The 21,607-nt window shown below is 43.7% G+C and overlaps 1 protein-coding gene across 2 annotated transcripts in view; it reads left to right on the top strand.

Annotated features, from left to right (window-relative positions):
* Positions 1-21,607, top strand: part of PCNX2 (pecanex 2) — a 383,347-nt gene that overhangs the window by 207,842 nt on the left and 153,898 nt on the right. For both annotated transcript variants that reach the window (XM_075267754.1, XM_075267755.1), the window contains 3 exons: positions 1,427-1,536; positions 12,931-13,030; positions 20,100-20,192. In XM_075267754.1, the coding sequence (XP_075123855.1) occupies positions 1,427-1,536; positions 12,931-13,030; positions 20,100-20,192 (303 nt within the window). The remainder of the gene's footprint in view (positions 1-1,426; positions 1,537-12,930; positions 13,031-20,099; positions 20,193-21,607) is intronic.

Below are 21,607 nucleotides of genomic sequence, written 5' to 3'. Positions count from 1 at the left end.
GCGGATTTTGACAGCGGAATTCGCTTCAAAAACCACCCCTTTACAATGGTGGTCTGTGTAGACTGCTAGCTTTTTTTTTCCTCCTAGCGGTTTATCGCTGCTAGCGGAAAAAAGAAGCGACATGACCTTTCTTCAGGCGGAAAACGCCTGAAGAAATCCATAGAAGTGAATGGGAGGCGAAAACCGCAATGTAAAAAAACGCGCAGTTTTTTGCACACAAAACCGCGCGTTTTTTTGCAAAAAAACGTGCGGTTTTCACCACGTGGTTTTTATAGGACATATTTTTTTAATAGGAAAAAAACGCTAGCGAAAACCGCGACACGTTTTTTTGAAAAACCGCGTCAAAAAAACGCGCGGGATGCAAAAAACCGCATTGGAAAAACTCGCCGTGGTTTTTTACCTCGCACAAATAAGCTAGGCGGTTTTCACGTGTGATCTGACCTTTACAGTCCCATGAAAGGGCCACTGCTAATAGTGAATTGTTGCATTATTGCGTAACACGTTGTATATGGTTTTATACTCTTTTATACTTTTTCTAACTTGCAGTTTCCATCTTCATGCTGATTATACAAGAGTTATCATCCCATTCCTATATTTCTGTGTAAGCGGGAGTGGCTTTTGCTTGGGTTAGCAGATAGGAGATTAGTGGTTACTAGGACCTTTTGGCTAGAAGCTCTGTAAGCTTGTTTTAGTGGTAGTCAGAGTGAACAGGCAGTTCCATATCACAAGACTAAAGCTTGCAGAACCATGACCAAATAACCATACTGATTAATGAACATCTCCACTGCATACCAGTGGGTAAATTAGGTGTCCATGGATGATACTGCATTTTCAGTTGTTGTTGGAAAAAACCACTAGGTCTCAAGGGCTGTTCTAGATCGTCTTTGTGGCATGGGTCAGAGTACAAAGGATAGGATGAAGAGCTAGTCACTACAGTCAATGTGTGTAAAGTGCCATACATATTGCTTTTTAAACTTGGTAGCTAGCTGTGCCTGTTTCAACTGCCACCCTGTTTCTTGTTCTTCATTCACACCTAACTTTAAGGGGCACCCCGAAACACCATCACATGGGAGAAAAGTAGCAGGAACTCCCCTGGGGTAACCGACACCATCACTTTAGTGTCACTCCCCCTTCACCACTGTGCTGGCCCAGAGCCAGGATTTGGAGCCAATAGCTACCATGACCAATGACACTGCTACGCCCTGGATCACTTAATTTGAAGCCCTGTCAGAATTAACTTTACTTTTTACTACAAATCACATAAACCTATATTTTGGATGTGATCATCTCTGCAACTTTGCTTTCTGGATCAATGTAGGAAGCATTGATAGTATAGTTCTTCTGTAAAACAAAAAAAAAGTGTCAGATTCATGTATTAAATTTTAGATTTGTGACCCTCCATGACCATCCTCTCTTGTTTTTATAGGAGTCATGGGATATTGGACACATACCACCTATGTTTTCTGCATTCTGTGGCCTCTTGATTGCACTTTCATATCACTTGAGTCGGCAAAGTAGTGACCTTTCAATTATAATGTGAGTAAACATTTCTCATTTTGAAGATTTTGTTTTACTACTTTTCATGAAGACAGTAAATATATATCTAATTATCTCCCATTACCTTTATCTAAATGTATGCCAAAAAGTACTCCTGTGTACAGAATAAGTATATATATATATATATATATATATATATATATATATATATATATATATATATACACAGTGCCTTGCGAAAGTATTGAGCCCCCTTGAACTTTTTAACCTTTTGCCACATTTCAGACTTCAAACATAAAGATATAAAATTTAAATTTTTGGGGGAAGAATCGACAACAAGTGGGACACAATTGTGAAGTGGGACGAAATGTATTGGATATTTTAAACTTTTTTAACAAATAAAAAACTGAAAAGTGGGATGTGTAATATTATTCGGCCCCTTTACTTTCAGTGCAGTAAACTCACTCCAGAAGTTCAGTGAGGATCTCTGAATGATCCAATGTTGTCTTAAGTGACTGATGATGATGAATAGAATCCACCTGTGTGTAACCAAGTCTCTGTATAAATGCACCTGCTCTGTGATGGGCTCAGGGTTCTGTTTAAAGCCCAGAGAGCATCATGAACCAAGGAACACACCAGGCAGGTCCGAGATACTGTTGTGGAGAAGTTTAAAGCTGGATTTGGATACAAAAAGATTTCCCAACTTTAAACATCCCAAGAAGCACTATGTAAGCAATCATATTGAAATGGAAGGAGTATCAAACCACTGCAAATCTACCAAAACCTGGCCTTCCCTCTAAACTTTCATCTGAAACAAGGAGAAGACTGATCAGAGATGCAGCCAAGAGACTCATGATCACTCTGGATGAACTGCAGAGATCTACAGCTGAGGTGGGAGAGTCTGTCCATAGGACAACAATCAGTCGTACACTGCACAAATCTGGCCTTTATGGAAGAGTGGCAAGAAGAAAGCCATTTCTCAAAGATATCCATAAAAAAAATCTTGTTTAAAGTTTGCCACAAGCAGCGCCGCAACTCCCATGAGGCGACCTGAAGCGAGCGCTTCAGGCGGCGCTATGCCAGGGCCTCAGGGAGGGCGGCATTTTTCCTAACCTAAGCCAGTCCAGGACAAGCTGTCCTGGACTGGCTTATCACCGAGCGGTGGTTTGGGGAGGCCACTGGAGCAGCGCTTCTCCGGCAGCCTCCCCTCACGCTCAGGCAGAGAGCAGGCAGTCTCCGGGCCTACTCTCTGCCGGCGAACGGGGCTAAGCCTCGCCCCTTCACTCGGCCACGCCCCCGATCCAACCGACCACGCCCCCAATCCACCGACCACGCCCCCAATCCACCCGGCCACGCCCCGATCCACCCGGCCACGCCCCCGATCCGCCCCCTCCTCCCAGCAGGGGGGGGGGCGGCTTTCTGCAGTTAGCTTGGGCGGCGAAAGGGGAAGGTTCACCCCTGGCCACAAGCCACCTGGGAGACACACCAAACATGTGGAAAAAGGTGCTCTGGTCAGATCAAAATCAAACTTTTTGGCCACATTGCAAAACGATATGTTTGGCGTAAAAGCAACATAGATCATCACCCCACTGTCAAAAATGGTGGTGGCAGCATCATGGTTTGGGCCTGCTTTTCTTCAGCAGGGACAGGGAAGATGGTTAAAATTGATGGGAAGATGGAGGGAGCCAAAAAAATATAATAAAAAATAAAATAAATAAAAGTTCTAAATCACTCCTTCCCTAGAATACATATAAGGGCGGGTTTACAGCACCCGATCTCAGTTATGCAGGTTTCCGTTTGCTGTCGGCAGAAGACGGAAACCGACATTCAGTGTCTGTGGGTGAGCGTCTTCTGCTATCCATGGCGAAAGAGCGGAGGCCAACAGGGGGCCAACAAAACTGATGAAAATTTCTTATAATAGGAAGCGGGGAGCTGTCGGGACCGGGAGCTTTGCTGGGTTGCATCATTTAGCATCATTTGCATCATTAGCACAAGGAAGTACAAGAAGCAATGGGATGAAACTAAAGGGAAAGAGATACAGATTAGACATTAGGAAAAACTTTCTGACAGTGAGGGTAGTGAGAGAGTGGAATAGGCTGCCACGGGAGGTGGTGGGCGCTCCATCAATGGATATCTTCAAGCGGAATCTGGATAAACATATAGCTGGGATGATTTAGGAAAACCTGCACTTGCAGGGGGTTGGACCCGATGGCCCTTGAGGTCCCTTCCAACTCTACCATAAGAAAAAAAAAAAAAAAAAAAATTTAAGAGCCTGCGTGACCTATTTCCCAGTAATAGGCGATTCCAGCATGGCCAAAACCTCATCAGAAAGACGAGGCAGACCCCAAGCCTTGAAGTATTGTTTGATCGCCGGTAATAATGAATGAGCGGGAGAGGACACGGGAGGAGGAGAGAGATTATACAGCTGGCGCCCCAGTGACAGATGGAACATAGTTACGGGAACATTGTTCCCGGAAGGACCTGGCTAAAGTGCGACTGCACTTGTTCCCGAACTCGTAAAAATGACGATTGTCCCTAGCTAAAAGACATCTAGTCCTGATGTCAAGACGTTCCCACAATCTCTAACGAGCCAGGAGAAGAGCGGAGCGGGCGTCCGCAGCATGCGAACGTTTGTGCGTCTGCTCCAGGGAGACCACCTCAGCGATCAGAGCCGCAACCTCGCGGGTGCCATGCTGGACAAACACCCCCTGATCACACATTTGTGCGTGGCCCAAAGCGTAACAGGGGAGACATTGGTCGTGTCATTCTCCTGAAAGTAAAAGTCAAGGGCAGAGGAGACAGCTAGAGAGGTTGGAATATCCTGCAGGAGCGACTCATTAAGGCGACCGAGGTCTCGCGGAGGGGGATGCAAGTACAGTATGGACCATATCGTGGTCAGCAAAGGTGATAGGGTCAATCACCGAAGTAGGTAGCAAGGGGACAAAGAAGTAGTCCAACCTAGAGTAGACATCACGGGGATGGGAAAAGAAGGAGTAGTCCCTAACATCCGGGTGGACCGTACGCCAAACATCAATCAGTTAGTGGGAGTGGAGGAGCCTTCGAACCTGGGCCGGCAGGTATGTTAGACCTCTGGAGACATCAACAGATGGATCCAAGGCTAGACTGAAATCCCCTCCCACCAAGAGAGTGCCTTCGGCAAAGTCATCCAACTTGTCCAGGATACACTCTAGAGTACCAACCTGGTTGGAGTTGGGAAGATACAAATTAGCAAAGGTGAACATGGTGCCAACCAACTCCCCCTTAACAAAGAGTAACCTGCCCAAGCCATCCTACAGGGAAGAGAAGGAGGGAGCTGCCCCCTCTCGGAAATGCGTCTCCACAAACGCTACGTTAGCTCTCTTACTCCAGAGCAAGCGAAAAAGAGAGGATCTCTTCTCAGGGGTAGCTTTGGATTTGTGAACTACCTCTCTCCCCGGTTAGATAGGTTTGGCAGCTCTCTGAGCATATACTGCAGAGACAAATCAGATACATCCAGGAATTGCGCCAGGGCCACCACCTGATCCGGTGAGTGAAGGGTGAACATCGCTCCATTGTGACGGACTTGAAGATGAAAGGGATGGCCCCATCTGTACGTGGCCCTGAATCCAAAATCAATTGAAGAGTAGGTTTCAAGAGGCGCCGCATGACCAGGGTGCGGCGGGTAACATCCGGAAGGAGAGAGATTGAAGGAAGGGGACCGGACCTTGACACTAGGCGGCCTGAAGAATGTCCTCCATTTCCTTATAGAAATGTACACGGCAAAGAAGATCACAAGGCTCAATGGAGTAGTTCCTCATGGGGCCCAACACCCGGTGGATTCTATCAATGTTAATCTCTGTATCCATCGGTCTAGAGAGAACAGTGTTGAAAACAGAGGTGGCAATGGAGCGGAGTTCCACAGTTGGAACAGCATCTGGAATTCCACGCAATTTTATATTATTCTGGCGGCCTCTATTTTCCTGGTCATCCACTTGTAGCAACAGATGGCGGTTAAGTGGAAACTTGAGTCGACAGGGATTGAAGATCAGATTTGAAACCCGACAGAATCTTGTCCTGTCTCTCCTCAACTCTGTGGACCAAGGCCTCCAGGTCCGATTTAGTAAGCATAGAATGGAGAAGTTCCCAAATATCCGACAGCTTAGGACGCTTAGAGCGGTGGGAGGAAGCAGAGGCATGTCAAGAAGAATCGGAGGAATCTGAAAAAAGTGGCACACACAGGGCAGCAAAAGTCCTTATCTCGGTCAGCATGATGAATAGCCAGAGGGGAATCACCCCATGGAGGAAAGGACTGCGGTTCCACAGATGAGGATGCGGGGTCCAGAGCCTCAGGGGACCGGGATGGAGTTCCCGTGGGGAGCAGGTAGTGTCCAACGGGGAAGACCAGAGGTCCGAGGGAGGCTCATGAGGCTGGGCCAGGGTGCCCCCTTGCGCAGGGCCCAGAACATGGAGAGGTGAGGGCAGGGAGTCCACAGAGAGGGAGGCCACAGGGGGTCCCAAGGAGGAAGGCTCGGCAGCTGCAGGAGGTATTCCAATATGCAAGGACACTGAGGCCATGTGGGATGGCAGAGGGGCTCAAGGAGCTAGGCCGCAGGCAGAGGAGTGGGGGAGGGGGGCCACCAGTAGGCGGCCTCTGCCATCTTGATTTCCAGGTAGAGGCTTGAGTACCTTGTCAGTAGCTGCCCGCGGGTCCCCATGCTGGGGGAGAAGAGATCAACCACTGGAGATGTGATGGGAGCCGCTGGGGGGAAGAGCTGCGCTGAGGGAGCTGACTGCTGCAGAGGTGGGACCTAAGTCTCTTCTCTGGAGGTGCAAGCCGGCACCATCTTGAAGCTGCCAGGCAACGATGCAGACGGAGCCGCAGCCAAGAAGAATTTAACCAGCTGCGACTCTACCCGGGCGGAGAAGGGAGATTTACGGCCCAGGCGCCGTACCATGCTGAAGCCAGGAGGAGGTGAGCGTCTTGACCTGATATATCAGGCTGAAATGCTGCCAGGGTCCGGGAGCTCTGCTGAAGTGCGTCTTTACACCGCCATTGCTTCAATCTCTGTACATTTTATCTGTTTCATTGTTACAAAAAATACCTTGCTCAATTTCAAACCACAAAATGGTATGCCTTTGCAGCACCTTATCTGCGATTTTTCCAACTTGGTGGAACTCCACCTTAAACATACTAGAGTATCTGTTTGAGCAGCAGAAAGAGGTGAATGAATATTGCATGCAGTATTACATTATGCAGCAATGAATTGCTTTGAGAAACATCATTGGAGGCTCATAAGGGAAGTGTGCCGGCATCTCAAGACTTTATAAGAAGCCACTAAATTTTTCAGCATGGAGGACTGCAGCCAGTGGCATAACTAGGAATGGCGGGGCCCCGTGGCGAACTTTTGACATGGCCCCCCCCTTCCCTACCTGACCGACACCGAAGACCTCGACAGACCCCCCCCCCCACGCTGCATTCCTGCGCGCTCTATTATGTCCCATAGTGGCTGCTGCACACAGTATTATACCCCATTGTGGCCTCTGCACACGGGATTATGCCCCATAATGAACACCCACGAACAATTATTATACTCTGGGGTATTTTCAGACCCCAGAGTATAATAATCGGAGACCGAGGGGAGATACAGACATAAAAAAAAAAGTTACTTACCTGTCTCCGGCTCCGCTGCAGTCTTTGGTTGTGTTGGCCATCTTTAATAACACACTGATGTCACATGACATTTCATACCCTCCCTTCATCTGCCCCCAGTTTCATGCACCCCTCATCTCTACCCACATTTTCATGTCCCCTCCTCCATCTCTGCCCCTAGGTTACTGTTGCTCCTCACCACACATACATACACACTCACACACATACACACTCACTCACACTTACACACAGACAGACACTCTCCATCCTGCATCTCCCTTCCCCCTCCCCTTCATTACCTCGCAGCACACCTCTCCTTCTCTTTCCAGGACTGTACGGGCTATAGACACGCCCACCCAGTCATGTGACGGATGACGTCACACAAGGTCCTTTCAGCTTTCCCCCTCTCTTAGCACAGTTAAAACAGTTTGTCTGTGATAAGAGCGGGGGTAGCAGAGGTAGCTGTCGCCGGGCCCCTTATGTCCCGGGCCCTGTGGCAGCTGCCTCTGTTGCTATGGTGGTAGTTACGCCACTGACTGCAGCATCAGTGATGTGATCCCTCTATTGTATAGCTTGCACTCACTCAGTGATGGATGGAAGTGGAGAAATAGTTTCCACTACTCAGGCAACGTCATTGTCCTATGTTGAAGGAGGAGGATATATATCCGGGTTAGGTTCATTATGGTAAACAAACTGGGTCTCCTAGACTGGAAGAGGAGGAAGACTCTCCCTTGGATGTAGAGGAGGCACTTGATATGGCACAGGCAGAGACAGGAGAGGAGAGGAGGCTGACCCTTATCTTTTGAGAAGAACATAATGATAATGACAATGACCACACTGGCCGAGCACACAAACCATGGCAGGCCCCTGGGACTGTATGATCTACTGCTTACGCAGTGACATCATCAAGCAGAGGTATGAGTACTGGATGCCAGTATTCTTAGGCCCTCGTTATAAAAGCAAAACTCCCAAAGGGAAGAAACATTAGAATATTATCAGGATAGGCTGTATACGCAGATTGGAGCAGGGTTTAGGGTGATAACTGCAGCTGTCAGTCACAAATCAAGGTGGCCACTGCCAGCTCACAGTATATCTCACTCAGCCATTGCTCCATCTCCTCTGCCACAAGTGCATACCTCCCAACTCTTGAAGAACCGAAAGAGGGACAAAATGTGCGGCCCGCCCACTTTTGTGTTGACCCCGCCCACTCGTTAATTTTTCATGTGCCCGCACACAGTATAATCCTCCTACAGTCACCCGTAAATTATATGTCCCCCCTCTATCTCTCCCCCAGTTTCATATACACCCTTCATCTGCCCCCAATTTCATGTTCCTCTTCCATCTCTGCCCCCAGATTCATGTCCTCTCCATCTCTGCCCCCAGATTCATGTCCCCACATCTCTGCCCCCAGATTCATGTCCCCACATCTCTGCCCCCAGATTCATGTCCCCACATCTCTGCCCCCAGATTCATGTCCCTCCATCTCTGCCCCCAGATTCATGTCCCTCCATCTCTGCCCCCAGATTCATGTCCTCTCCATCTCTGCCCCCAGATTCATGTCCCCCATCTCTGCCCTCAGATTCATGTCCCTCCATCTCTGCCCCCAGATTTATGTCCCCACATCTCTGCCCCAGTTTCATGTCCACTCCATCTCTGCCCCCAGATTCATGTCCCTCCATATCTGCCCCCAGATTCATGTCCCCTCCATCTCTGCCCCCAGATTCATGTCCCCACATCTCTGCCCCCAGTTTCATGTCCACTCCATCTCTGCCCCCAGATTCATGTCCCTCCATATCTGCCCCCAGATTCATATCCCCTCCATCTCTGCCCCCAGATTCCTGTCCCTCCATCTCTGCCCCCAGATTCATGTCCCCTCCATCTCTGCCCCCAGATTCATGTCCCCTCCATCTCTGCCCCCAGATTCATGTCCCCTCCATCTCTGCCCCCAGATACATGTCCCTCATCTCTGCCCCCAGATTCTTGTCCCCATCTCTTCCCCCAGATTCATGTCCCCCCATCTCTGCCCTCAGATTCATGTCCCCCATCTCTGTCCCCAGATTCATGTCCCCCATCTCTGCCCCCAGATTCCTGTCCCTCCATCTCTGCCCCCAGATTCATGTCCCCCATCTCTGCCCCCAGATTCATGTCCTCTCCATCTCTGCCCCCAGTGTCATGCCGTCCTCTCCTTCATCTGCCCCCAGATTCACGTTCCACCTCCACATTAAACTTACCTTCTCCTCTGCTCCCTCACCGCTCTCTGCCCGCCTCTCTCGCTGACACATGCGGCTGAAGCAAGGAGCTGACACAGGTCAGCTCCTCGCTTCGCCGCTGCCCGCCTCTCTCCCTGACACACGCGGCTGAGGCTGCTCGCTTCGCCGCTGCGTCTCTCTCTCGCTGACACATGCGGCTGAAGCGAGGAGCTGACCTGTGTCAGCTCCTCGGTTCGCTGCTGCCGCCGGCTCCTGGCTTGTACGTCGCGTCGAGCAGCCTCAGCCGCGTGTGTCAGGGAGAGAGGCGGGCAGCGGCGAAGCGAGGAGCTGACCTGTGTCAGCTCCTTGCTTCAGCCGCATATGTGTTCAAATCAGATCTGCGTCCTCTGGACGCAGATCTGAGTTGAAATTGGGACATACCTCCCTCCAACCGGGACCGCGGGACATGTCACCCAAATCGTGACTGTCCCGCAGAAATCGGGACGGTTGGGAGGTATGCAAGTGTCAGAAGGAGTAATAATAATACTAAATAATAACTTTATTTATACAGCGCCAACATATTCTGCAGCACTTTACAAATCAGAGGACACATGAACAGACAATATGAGATGTTACAATGTGACTGTCAGAATCTTGTATTTTGCTAATCTGCCACTAGTGGCCGCTATTTCTCTCACTCTGAAATATTGTTGCATTTCCACTCCTCACTACTGGAAGCTGCAGTGTTCATCTTAGGAATTGCCTTAACAAAGATGACTGATCTGTACCAGTGTACAGAAGCCTTCTTGTTTTCTGTTTGGGCTTATAGGCACTACAGCCTTTGCTCTTTCCCAGACTGTTTCTACACCATTGCTGTATTAACCTTGCCATTTACTCTTCAAGCCGCACCTCAGACTACTACTCTTCATTACCTATTTGCTCCTGGCTTATTTCATCTGGCCACCGAATTCCAGCTGTGTATATGAGTATTGTAACAGTGACAAAGAAATTCACATATCAAACCATAGGAGTGAGGGCCCTGCTTGTGAGAACTTATGTTCTATGTGGAAATAGGGAGGCACAAGAGGTAAGAGGGCTTGTTTGGTACATTGGTCTAGCTATCTTTTACCAAATAAGGTCTGAAGCTTTAGGAGCCGAATACACATATATAAAATGCAGGGAGTGCAGTGTAACTTCTAGATGGAGAGGTCTAGATTGGAGGAATACAGGATGAAGGATGGAATGGGATGAGAAATGTTAGTGTAGTATGCGGAGGTATAAAACAATGGGATCGGGTCATGTGATAAGCTTGCCTAATCAGATGTAATTATAAGGAAGTTTTGAAGCTGCTCTAGTTGGGTATTACCATAATCTGATTGTCTGGGGTAAAATGTTCTAGGGTAGTGTTGCAGCTCGAGGAAAGTCTTGGAGAGGGGAGTGGGATGTTCAGATAATAGAGGATGCAAGTCTACGCTCATTGGCAGAACGGATAGGATGGTTAGGGCACTAAACAGTGACAAGGGAGGAGATGTAGGGAGGTATGGATGGATTTGTGAGTGTGATAATTATAGATTGTATTCTGTGGGGCTTGGGCAACCAGTTCAGCAACCAGCAAAAGGTTGATGTATTTGTGTACCGGTTTGATAGAAAGAGGAGTCTAGAGGCTGCATTCAGGACAGATTGTAGAGGGGAGAGTTTAATAAGAGGAAGCCCAATTAGAAGAAGGAAGAATCAGAGTAACAATGAGGGTTTTCATGTCACCATAGTGAAAAAAGGGCAAATTCTAGAGATGTTTTTAAGGTGCAGTTGGCAAAAGCGAGCTTCTTAAGTTTCTTAATATGTGGGTGAGTGTGAGATCTAAGTCATATACAACCCCCCAGGCAGCAAGCATGCTGCATCAATGTAACAGCAAGACGGAAGACAGAAATGGATATATCGGGGATAGGTTGTTTAGTAGATGGAGGGAGAATAAGAAGAGCGGTTTTGGAAAGATTCAGGGTCAGAGTAAAAGTAGCAGCTGAGCTCAAACCGGCAACCGACACCCACTGGCTGTACCAGCAGGTACAGTCATACCTAGAGTGTACCTGTAGTCTACCAAATAACTCTAACCTCATTGAATTCAGGCCAGTAGGTTACAGCATTTGAAGGAACTTGGTCCAGTTTTATCTCATCAGACCTCAATTGTTATGGACGAAAGAGTGTTCATTGCTGGATCTGTGAATCAGACATGGATTCATGAGGATTTTCAAACACCTGCGGCTCATGCCTCCAAATAGTGGTGTTTCTGTCTCATCATCATCCATTTAATGAACTGCTGCTGATGCTGGCTGCTGCTACTTGTAAATCGCCGCCACCACCACTCAGTCAGACATGTCCTGGAGCATTCTCCATCACATTATGCCCAACTGCACGTCCACACATGTTGCCATAGATGGATACTGCATACCACCACTCAGGAAGAGATATCCTGAGGCCAGGTCCATCATTTAGTCTGTGCTGCACTACCACACCTGTTCCCACAGTTTCCACCTCTCAGGCAGACATTTCCTAGACCCAAGTCCTCCATCATGCTACACTATAACACATAGTTGGTGCCAATACCACAGTGTTGGTCTAAAAAAAAAAGTTTCACTTCCCATAAGAGGATAGTTCTTCATCACCTTTCAAATGGCTCCCAAATAACAATAAGCCCTTGTAGCACTTACAAACTATTAATTCAGGCTAAATTTTATACAAAACCATTGCTTTTAGCAATATAACCACTATGTGTGTCTAAAAAACCATGGGCACACACATTCTCCTAATAAATGGGTAATTTATAGAGTGTTTTAAATGTTAAATGCATAAAAGCGCAGTGTATGGTTAAACTCTTTGTTTGTATCCTTTTCTTGCCATTTGTTTTTCTATAGACATACCGGTCATGTTCACTTTGACATAACTTCAGCTGTGTTTGTCTTAGAGAGCTAAAAAGAAGATATCTAGGTTCCTAGGAGCTCTAAAAGTATTCTAAACTATGTTTTAAGCCAATTTAAAGTGTGGTAAAGTGTAGCGAACTTGTTCATTCCGAAACAAACTTGAAATGACCCTCCAAACCTGAACCTGAAGAGGCAAAATATAAAGGTGTTGCTTTTGAATTTGACATTCTGTACACAGAGAGATCAGTTTACAATGAAGGGAAAGGGTTATCTATGTAGGGGAAGGTGAAGGTCAAATTAGAGGGCAGAGAGAGACATGATGAGACCCAACCACTGCACCTAGAAGCCCCTATTCATTTGATAAGCTCAATTTGGAGGTAAAACACTAGTTTTGATGGTGCAGACAGATCTCGTTATCTCCCTCTCCATTTCCCTCCAATGGCTTGTCCACCTTCTCCCCTCTACCCACTCCATAGACTTCTATTGCACGCAGCTCTCAGTTGAACAGTCTTCTATTTATGAGGGGCAGATAAGTGAAGGATATAATAAAAAATATAAAGTTTCCTACCTTCACTTCGACTATTGATTTATAAAATAATAGTTTAGTTAAAACTGTTTCATTGAAATAGCATAAGATTTTTAATCAGTAGATATTCCCTAATTTCTTACATTTTGTTTAACCTTAATTTTTGTATTATAGGGCTTATATTAAGGGTAAACTGTTTCCTGAACAGAATGAAAACTTGATATGTTCAAATAAACATGAAGATCCTTTACCAGAAAAGATGAAAAACTCATTGGTAAGTTATTTTGTATTTAAATATGTGTGTTTACTTGTCAAAATAATTTTTAAATATCAATTTGAAGAACTGTAAAAATGTAAAAAAAAAAATGTTACTGGGATACAACACAAATGGTTGATTTTGTATTGGAAGCTGAACTTTTTGGAAATGCTACTCTTTCTGAAAACCTTGCTAAAGCTGACCACAATATAATTTTATAGCAGAGGCACAACTTCAAGCTCTCGAGACTAAATGTAAAATCTGCCATGGGCCTTGTATTATTTAGAATGGTAAAATATTTAGAATAGTAAATAGTAAAATATTTAGAATAGTAAAATACTTCATATATGAGGGACCTCTGTGCCATGTTAGGGTCCAGCGACCGCTACCTCTGCATCCCCTCTCTACGTCCCCGATTTCATTTTACCTAAGCTAAGCAGACACAGACTGGAAGCATAAAAACAAACTTTTAGGCCAGGGCCCCATGGGCCGGAAACGCTGCAAAGAAAAATCGCAGTGTATTACAGTACAGGCAAAGTAAATAGGATTCTAGCGAATTCCATGCCCACTTTGTTGTAAAAACCGTGGTGCAGACATGCCAAGATTTACCAAAAATGGAAAAAGAAAACTCTGTGAACTCTCAGTTTAAAATGCTGCAAGAAGAACCACGATGTGTCGCTGCTGCGTTTTTTCCCGCCGTGTTTTTTGGATGTGGGTCACCTCGTGGGGCCTTAAAAGGGAAAATTTTTTACAGATTTATAAAATGTATCCACTTTTTCAACACTGATGGCCTATCTTTGAGATATGCTTGACTAAGATACTGCATCAATGCCTATAACAGTTGCTTAAAAAAGATGGTGTGTGAGTACTTTAGCTTCTGGGATACAATCAGTCCTAACTCCTACCATCTCTTTAGTTATCTACCCTGTGCAGAAAGGTTTGATTCTTCCTCATTTGCATAAAACTTTTTCTCCAAATCTACAAAACTGATATACATAACAAAGTCACCGTAATGTACTTTATTGAACAATATATCAAAAGAACAACTAGAGACACAAACAATAAAAATATATAGATAATTTTATTAATAAATATACTGAATTAAAAATATACACAAACAATACACAAAAAGAGGGGAGACAAGTGGGGAAAAAACATATTGAAGTGCACTAAAACTCAACTTTTATTAATTTATTTTAAAAGTTCAGAACGGCATAATAAACTACCGTCCATATAAAGGGGATAATGAAACAGCAGTAGAGTAGGGTAATATTCTATTGGCTGTATTAGATACTGTGTCAACCTGCAGATGCAGCTCAGTCTTTTAGTCAATTCCCTTCAATACAATTCCCACCCTCCGTGCATAAGACAGCAGGACTAGTACCAGAACCTAGGGGGCACTAAAATCTCCTCTATTGTCAATCAGAGATTAGGAACAATAAGCCCACCCTAATTCCAATGTTTGCTAGTACTTATGTTTGCTAGTATTTGACAAGCTAGGGAAGACCACAAGCATACATCTAGTAATTACCAGTTACACACAGTCAAAGTATCTATAGGGTTACATTTTCCCCATTGATTTAACCTACTCCACACACACACAGACACGACGCAGATGGTATACATCTAACTAGTATTGCAGCCTAACGGTCCGTTTCCCCGACCGAAGTCAGTTCATCAGAGGCTTTTTTATGCACATTGATAGTACTAGTAATATTTGTATAGCATTGAATTATAGCGTGTAGCCGCTTGTCGGCTGTGATGTATGCGGCTATACATCACAGCCGACAAGCGGCTACACGCTATAAAATAGAATATTACCCTACACTTTAATATATTTTGTTTGCTCCTTGGAACTATTGGGGGTGCACCAACCAAAATTTTTTTTTTTCTCTAGTTTGTTAGACAAGTGGGGAAACCCCCACAAAATAGCGGTACAGTACCGTACCCTCCCACTGGTGGAACCTACAGCGCTACCCCAAATAGTAGAAATATATACAAATCGGAAACAATGCCTGATTACTGTGTGTCTGATAATAACAGGTATATATATATATATATATATATATATATATATATATATAGTCCAAATTGGTATAAATAGGTCCTCTATCACCACACAACCTATGGTGATATGTTTGTAAATCCCATAGCCTAATGGACCATAAAAAGTGCCATGGTCACTACGATAACAACAAAGTGCAAAAAGGTATCCCCAAAGGGATCACATATACATACCCATGGCAACAGACATTGTTCCCAATATCCAATTGCAATAAATAGCAGAGGGGGGAGACACTTAGTACATCACCAGTGGGACAGTCACAAACGCATGACGTGCGTTTCGCCGACACCCTGCTTCGTCAGGAGGCGAGTAGTAGCAAACACCGAGCATAGACTCACCAACCAAACAACAGCCAACCACCAAACCAAAAACACCAACAGATGATAACCAAGGCCGAAATAAAGGTGACCACAGAGACAAACAGAGAGTGGTACATTGAAGAATGGAGAAACGAAATAAATAGCTCCAAGAAACTCACCGTGTACCAATCCCTACAAAGGGACTACACCATGGCCATCTACCTGGAGAGAATACACCACCCCAAACACAGACAGACCCTGAGCCGGTACAGACTGAGCGCCCACAACCTAGAGATAGAGACGGGGCGATACAGGCAGACGTACAAGCCACGGGAGAACAGACTGTGCCAGCAGTGTGACCAGGGGGCCCTAGAAGACGAGACCCACTTCCTGCTACACTGCACCAAATACTCAGCTGTGAGGGCCGTCTACTACCAAAGACTCTCTGCCCACATCCCAGACTTCATATCTGCAGACGAGAAGAGGAAACTCTACATCCTACTGGGAGAAGAAGAGGCCACTGTGGAGATCGCTGCCCAATACGTGTCCAGCTGTCACCAAATAAGAGGAAGATGAGACTCCACGGACTATTATATTTATCCCAATACACCCACCCCACCCCCACCTCCCCATATAGCGGTCACCAACGAAGAGGAAGATGAGACTCCACGGACTGTTATACCCCAAACCACCCACCCCACCCCCACCATATCCACCACTCACCCACCCGAGTCCAACTCCCCCACCCCCCACTTTACTAGCTTTGGCAATGCCAAATATCTATTCGGACGTGCCAATAAAGCTTTTTTGATTTGATTTGTTTATATATGTCCCCAAATAAAACAATAATTAGATTCACCTGTACAGAGCTCTTACAGCATCTCCCAGTGTGGCGCTCCACTCATGCGCACCGCCGCGAGTCACATATGACGCGTAACGTGGCAACGTCATTGTGCTCAATTTGTGTAATGTTAATAAAGTTAAGCCGAATGCGCACACGTACACGCATCGGCTATTTCTCTTATACAAATAAAATGAAATAAAGCGGCCACAGAAGCGGAGTACTGCACCAACAATCGCACTATATGCATAAATACATAACAGACACCCCAAAACAGCCTGAAATCTCATAACTAATATCTTTTACTGACACAATCATTACAAAAATATAAGGTATAAAAATACAAATATAATACTATACTAAGAAGAATATATATAAACAAGAATTATGCAGATACAGAAAATAATGATAATTACTCACAAGAAAAATATAAAATAAATATTGATCCAATAAACATAATGAATATATTATATATATATTAGATTATATTTTTATATATATAGGAATTTCATATTGTGTATTATAAAGTGAAAAGTGCATATCAGAAATATCTGACAAAAGTGGCAAATGCGTAAAAAAATAAAACGTATAACAAATAGATGCATAAGTGACAGTTCATAAAAATGAATAATATGAAAAGAGTGATAAAATATATGAGAAGCATAATATAACAAATAAGTATATAAGTGACAATTCATAGTAATAAATAATGTGAAAAATAAGTGAATAAATAAAAAAAAGCGTGATGAGACAAAGAGATATATAAGTGAAAACACATGACAATAAATCAATGCATATAAAAAATAAATAAGTGACAAATTCATATAATGAGAAAAAAAAAGGCATATTTCTTGTTCCATTTTTCTTCAAATCTTGACTTGGGGTATCCATGATAACAACGATAGAAGGGGAATCGCAGATATACACAAAAGACCTCAAAAAACCTACAAAGACAACAACAATTAGTAACAAGTACACAAAATACAAAATTAAAAACCACGCTAGATGACATTACAAAAAGGACTTAAAGCTAACCATCTCATTGAGACCTGCTGGGGCGGAAGTGTCCAACTCCACAATCCACTGTGTTTCCTTGCACAAACGCGTCTTACGTAAATCTCCACCCCTACTACCTAAATGGACCCTGTCAATTCCACTTACCTTAAAACCTCTTGGATCACTGTGGTGGAAATCACAAAAATGTCTAGGTACTGGTTGCAATTTCTCAATATCCCTTGATCTTTCTTTATTGAACAATGGTGGCTTCTGAACATGCTTGGAAGAGGTGATAGAGATTTCCTACATATCTTATTATATAGTTATAAGTTGTGTTCATTGTTAGTATTAAGCTAATTCAAGTCACATTACACATCCTAGGATGCAGGTTAACTAATTAGGTCGAGAATGTCAATCCATTTGTAGATGTCAAAGTCATTTACAGGTAAATGCCAAGAAGCCAAAGGCATGAAAACAAAACTTTGTATATGCAACAACAGAAAATATAATTTCAAAGCTGCCTATGTCATAATTAATGTGTTTTAACAAACAGCCAGAGGGAAAATACAGCTTAGCTTTGTTACCTTTTATATTCTAGTAGTTCACAGTGTGGTGGCAGGGGTCATATTTACGTAGTAGATCAAGTTGGATGAAGACAAAAGTCCATCAAGTCCGACCTATATCCCTACAGTGTTGATCCAGAGGACAGCAAAAAAAACCCTATGAGGCTTATGCAAATTACCCCATTTCAGGGGAAAAAATTCCTCCCTTCCAATCAGTATAAAAACCTGCATCAACTTGTCCTTAATAAAACCTAGACCCCTTAACCCATACTATTGGTCTGTTCAATAAAGATAAGATATAGTGTATATACAGTACCTTGCAAAATTATTCATACCCCTTGAACTTTTTCACATTTTTTACAACCAAAAATTTAAATGTACCGTATTTTTTGAACTATAAGACGCACCTAGGTTTTAGAGGAGAAAAATAGGGGAAAAAAATTTGAAGCAAAAAAATGGTAAAATATTTACTATATGGGAGTTGTAGTTCTGCAACAGTTGCAAGGCCACATTGACAGGTGACCTTGCAGCTGTACAGGGATACATAGAGCGTTTTTTGCTGGGCCAGATATACTTTTTAGTTATACCATTTTGGGGAATGTCTATTGCTTAGATCACCTTTTATTTAAAACAGAGGCAAAATGAAAAAAAAAAAAAAAAATTTTGACGTTCACAGGAAAAATATTAATATACCGGGCATTTTTGGACACAGGGATAATGTGTATGTTTTTCACAGTAATTTTCCACTTTTAAATGTATTCTAGGGAAAGGAGGTAATTTAGAACTATATATATATATATATATATATATATATATATATATATTATACTTTTTTAAAACTTTTTTTTTTAAACTATCTTATTAGTCCGCGTCTAGGGGACTTGAACCTGCCATCATTTGATTACTAGTCCGATAGACTGCAATACAAGTGTATTGCAGTCTATGGGAGATTCTGTACATTACTATTGCGGCTGGTCATAGACCAGTCGCAATAGTAATATTGCTATGACAGGCCTGGAAGCCTTCAGAAGGCTCCTGGCTGTCACAGAAACAGTTTGGCTCCTGTGATATCACCGTGCCTACAACTTTAAAGGTATGGAGCCGGTGGGGACCAGTCCAGGGTGCTATTTTTAAACTTTGGGGAAGTCCTTGAAGTATTAATACCCACTATCAGAGACGACTCTGATCGCGTGCATTAGCTCTGGCATCTCCACTGATACAGCGGGGACCCGGTTGCTATGGCGACCACTCTGCAATAGAGCTGCCACCATTAACTTTACAGACCCGGAATCTGCTGTAATAGCACAGTGGATATCGTGGAGGTTTTAGCTGCCGGCACAAGTGTCGGGGCCCGCAGTATCGCCACACTCCTGCCGCTGCAGGAAACAAGCGTCAGCAGGACCGTGGCATTGCTGCAATTCCACTCCTCCGTCCCCATTTAATAGTCCACATTCGGACTATAAGACATCCACCCATTTTCCTCCCAATTTTTTTGGGAAAAAAGTGCGTCATATAGTCCGAAAAATTCTTTATTTTATTGAGATTTTATGTAATAAACTAACAAGAAGTAGCATATAATTGTGAAATGGAACAGAAATGACACATAGTTTCAAAATTTGAATCAAATAAAAATCTGAAAAGTGTGACGTGCAGAAATATTCTGCCCCATATCAACACTTTGTAGAGTCGCCTTTTGCTGCAATTACAGCCATAAGTCTTTTGGGGTATGTCTCTACCAGTTTTGCGCATCTAGAGACTGAGATTTTTGCCTATTCCTCTTTTCAAAATAGCTCATGCTCAACCATATTGGATGAGGAGCGTCTGTAAACGGCAATTTTCATGACTTGCAACAGATGCCCAATGGGATTTAGGTCTGGACTTTGTCTGAGCCATTCTAACACATGAATATTCTTTGATCTAAACTAGAGATGAGTGAATAATATTCGATCGAATATCTCACTCCCCTATGAATGTGTGTAAACGGCTGAACACTAAGGGGTTAAGCGCAGTGAATATTTGATGCACTTAACCCCTTGGTGTTTGACCGTTTACACGCATTCCTATGGGAGCGAGGTATTCGATCGAATACTATTCACTCAACACTAATCTAAACCATTCCATTGTAGCTTTGGCTGTATGATTAGGGTCATTGTCTTTCTGGAAGGTGAATCTCCTTTCCAGTCTCAAGTCTTTCTTGTTTATTTCACTGGGTGACACAGCACCATGGGTATGGACCTAGCCATGTATAATTAATTGACCAAATATTATCTAAAATACACTAAAAAAAACTTGACCTGTTTTTTTTTTTTTTTTTTTTATTCAGAGAGAAATCCTTATGTCGGATCTAATCATCTGTACATTGGCTGGCTTTTTATCTTTTTCAATCAGTGCCAGCACGGTGTTTTACTTCTTAAATGTAAGTACTAGTAGCAGTATTCCAGAATATGAATATATTTATAAACTCAATGTATCATTAACACTTTAACCAATGTTATATATTCTCTTCATTTGTGTTACATGTTGGGTAATTCAATTACTATTTTCATGAAAAAAATATGCAAATCTATTCTCCAGGATGTAATTAGGAGAACAGTGCACTCTGTACACCACCCTATAGAGGGCAGCATCCTTAACATCATGAACGACTCAGTTATAAAGTCTTTTTAATCATAATGTGGATTTAATTGCCAAATCAGTATTTCTGTCCCAAAAGGAACAGATTCCCAGCTATGGACAACGCTGTTTCGGCCTATTGGGCCATCCTATGTTTTCATGAAACATAGGGTTGTTTATTACCATCTCTCTATATTCACTCTTCAGTATATACTGTGTAAACAGTCATAAGACGAAAAAAAAAGTTCACCCTCATTTAATTCTATGATTTTACATGAAACACAAGCAAATAGAAAACTCCATGTTGGTTGTGGCTACTGCATGAAGATAGAGGTGATGTGTCCAGCAGTCATTTAGGCAACAGTTAAAAAGAAAGCCAAAAATAATATTATGATAGAGGGTATGTGTATTAATTCCAAAATCTCAAACTAGTTAGAATACACTTAAAATATAACTTTTATTAATCTATTAAAAGTAAAAAAAAATATCTCTAAAATCCATTCAGATAGTACATATTAGGGCCAAAAAATGTCAAGCTGAGGAAGTCAAAAGATATGTGGGTATGACCAGTGGCGTAACTAGGAATAGCGGGGCCCCGTGGCGAACTTTTGACATGTCCCCCCCCATCGACGCCGAAGACCTCGACTGACCCCCTCCTCCGCATTCCTGCGCGCTCTATTATGTCCCTTAGTGGCCCCTGCACACAGTATTATGTCCTTCAGTGGCCCCTGCACACAGTATTATGTCCCTCAGTAGCCCTGCACACAGTATTATGTCCCTCAGTGGCCCCTGCACACAGTATTATGTCCCTTAGTGGCCCCTGCACACAGTATTGTACCCCATAGTGGCCCCTGCACACAGTATTATGCCCCACTGTGGACACCCATAAATAATTATTATACTCTGGGGTCTTTTCAAACCCCATAGTATCATAATCGGAGATCCGGGGGAATAAAAACATAAAAAACTACAGTTTCTTACCTGTTCCCGACTCCTATGCTGTCGGCATAGAAAAAATTGTCCCCCAAAAATTAAGACCTCATATGGCTCTGGGAAGTGGAGAAATAAAAAAGTTATGGGGTTTAGATGGAGGGGAGTCAAGAACGAAAAACGAAAATCAAAAAATGCCATCGGCGGGAAAGGGTTAATGTTTGTGGGACAAATTGTTCTTCATGATGCCACCATTGATTATTCTGTACAATGTACTTGGGAAGCTGG

Source organism: Leptodactylus fuscus, chromosome 3 (genome assembly GCF_031893055.1).
Source record: "Leptodactylus fuscus isolate aLepFus1 chromosome 3, aLepFus1.hap2, whole genome shotgun sequence".
NCBI classification, from domain to species: domain Eukaryota; kingdom Metazoa; phylum Chordata; class Amphibia; order Anura; family Leptodactylidae; genus Leptodactylus; species Leptodactylus fuscus.
This window is presented reverse-complemented; position numbering and strand designations above follow the sequence as displayed.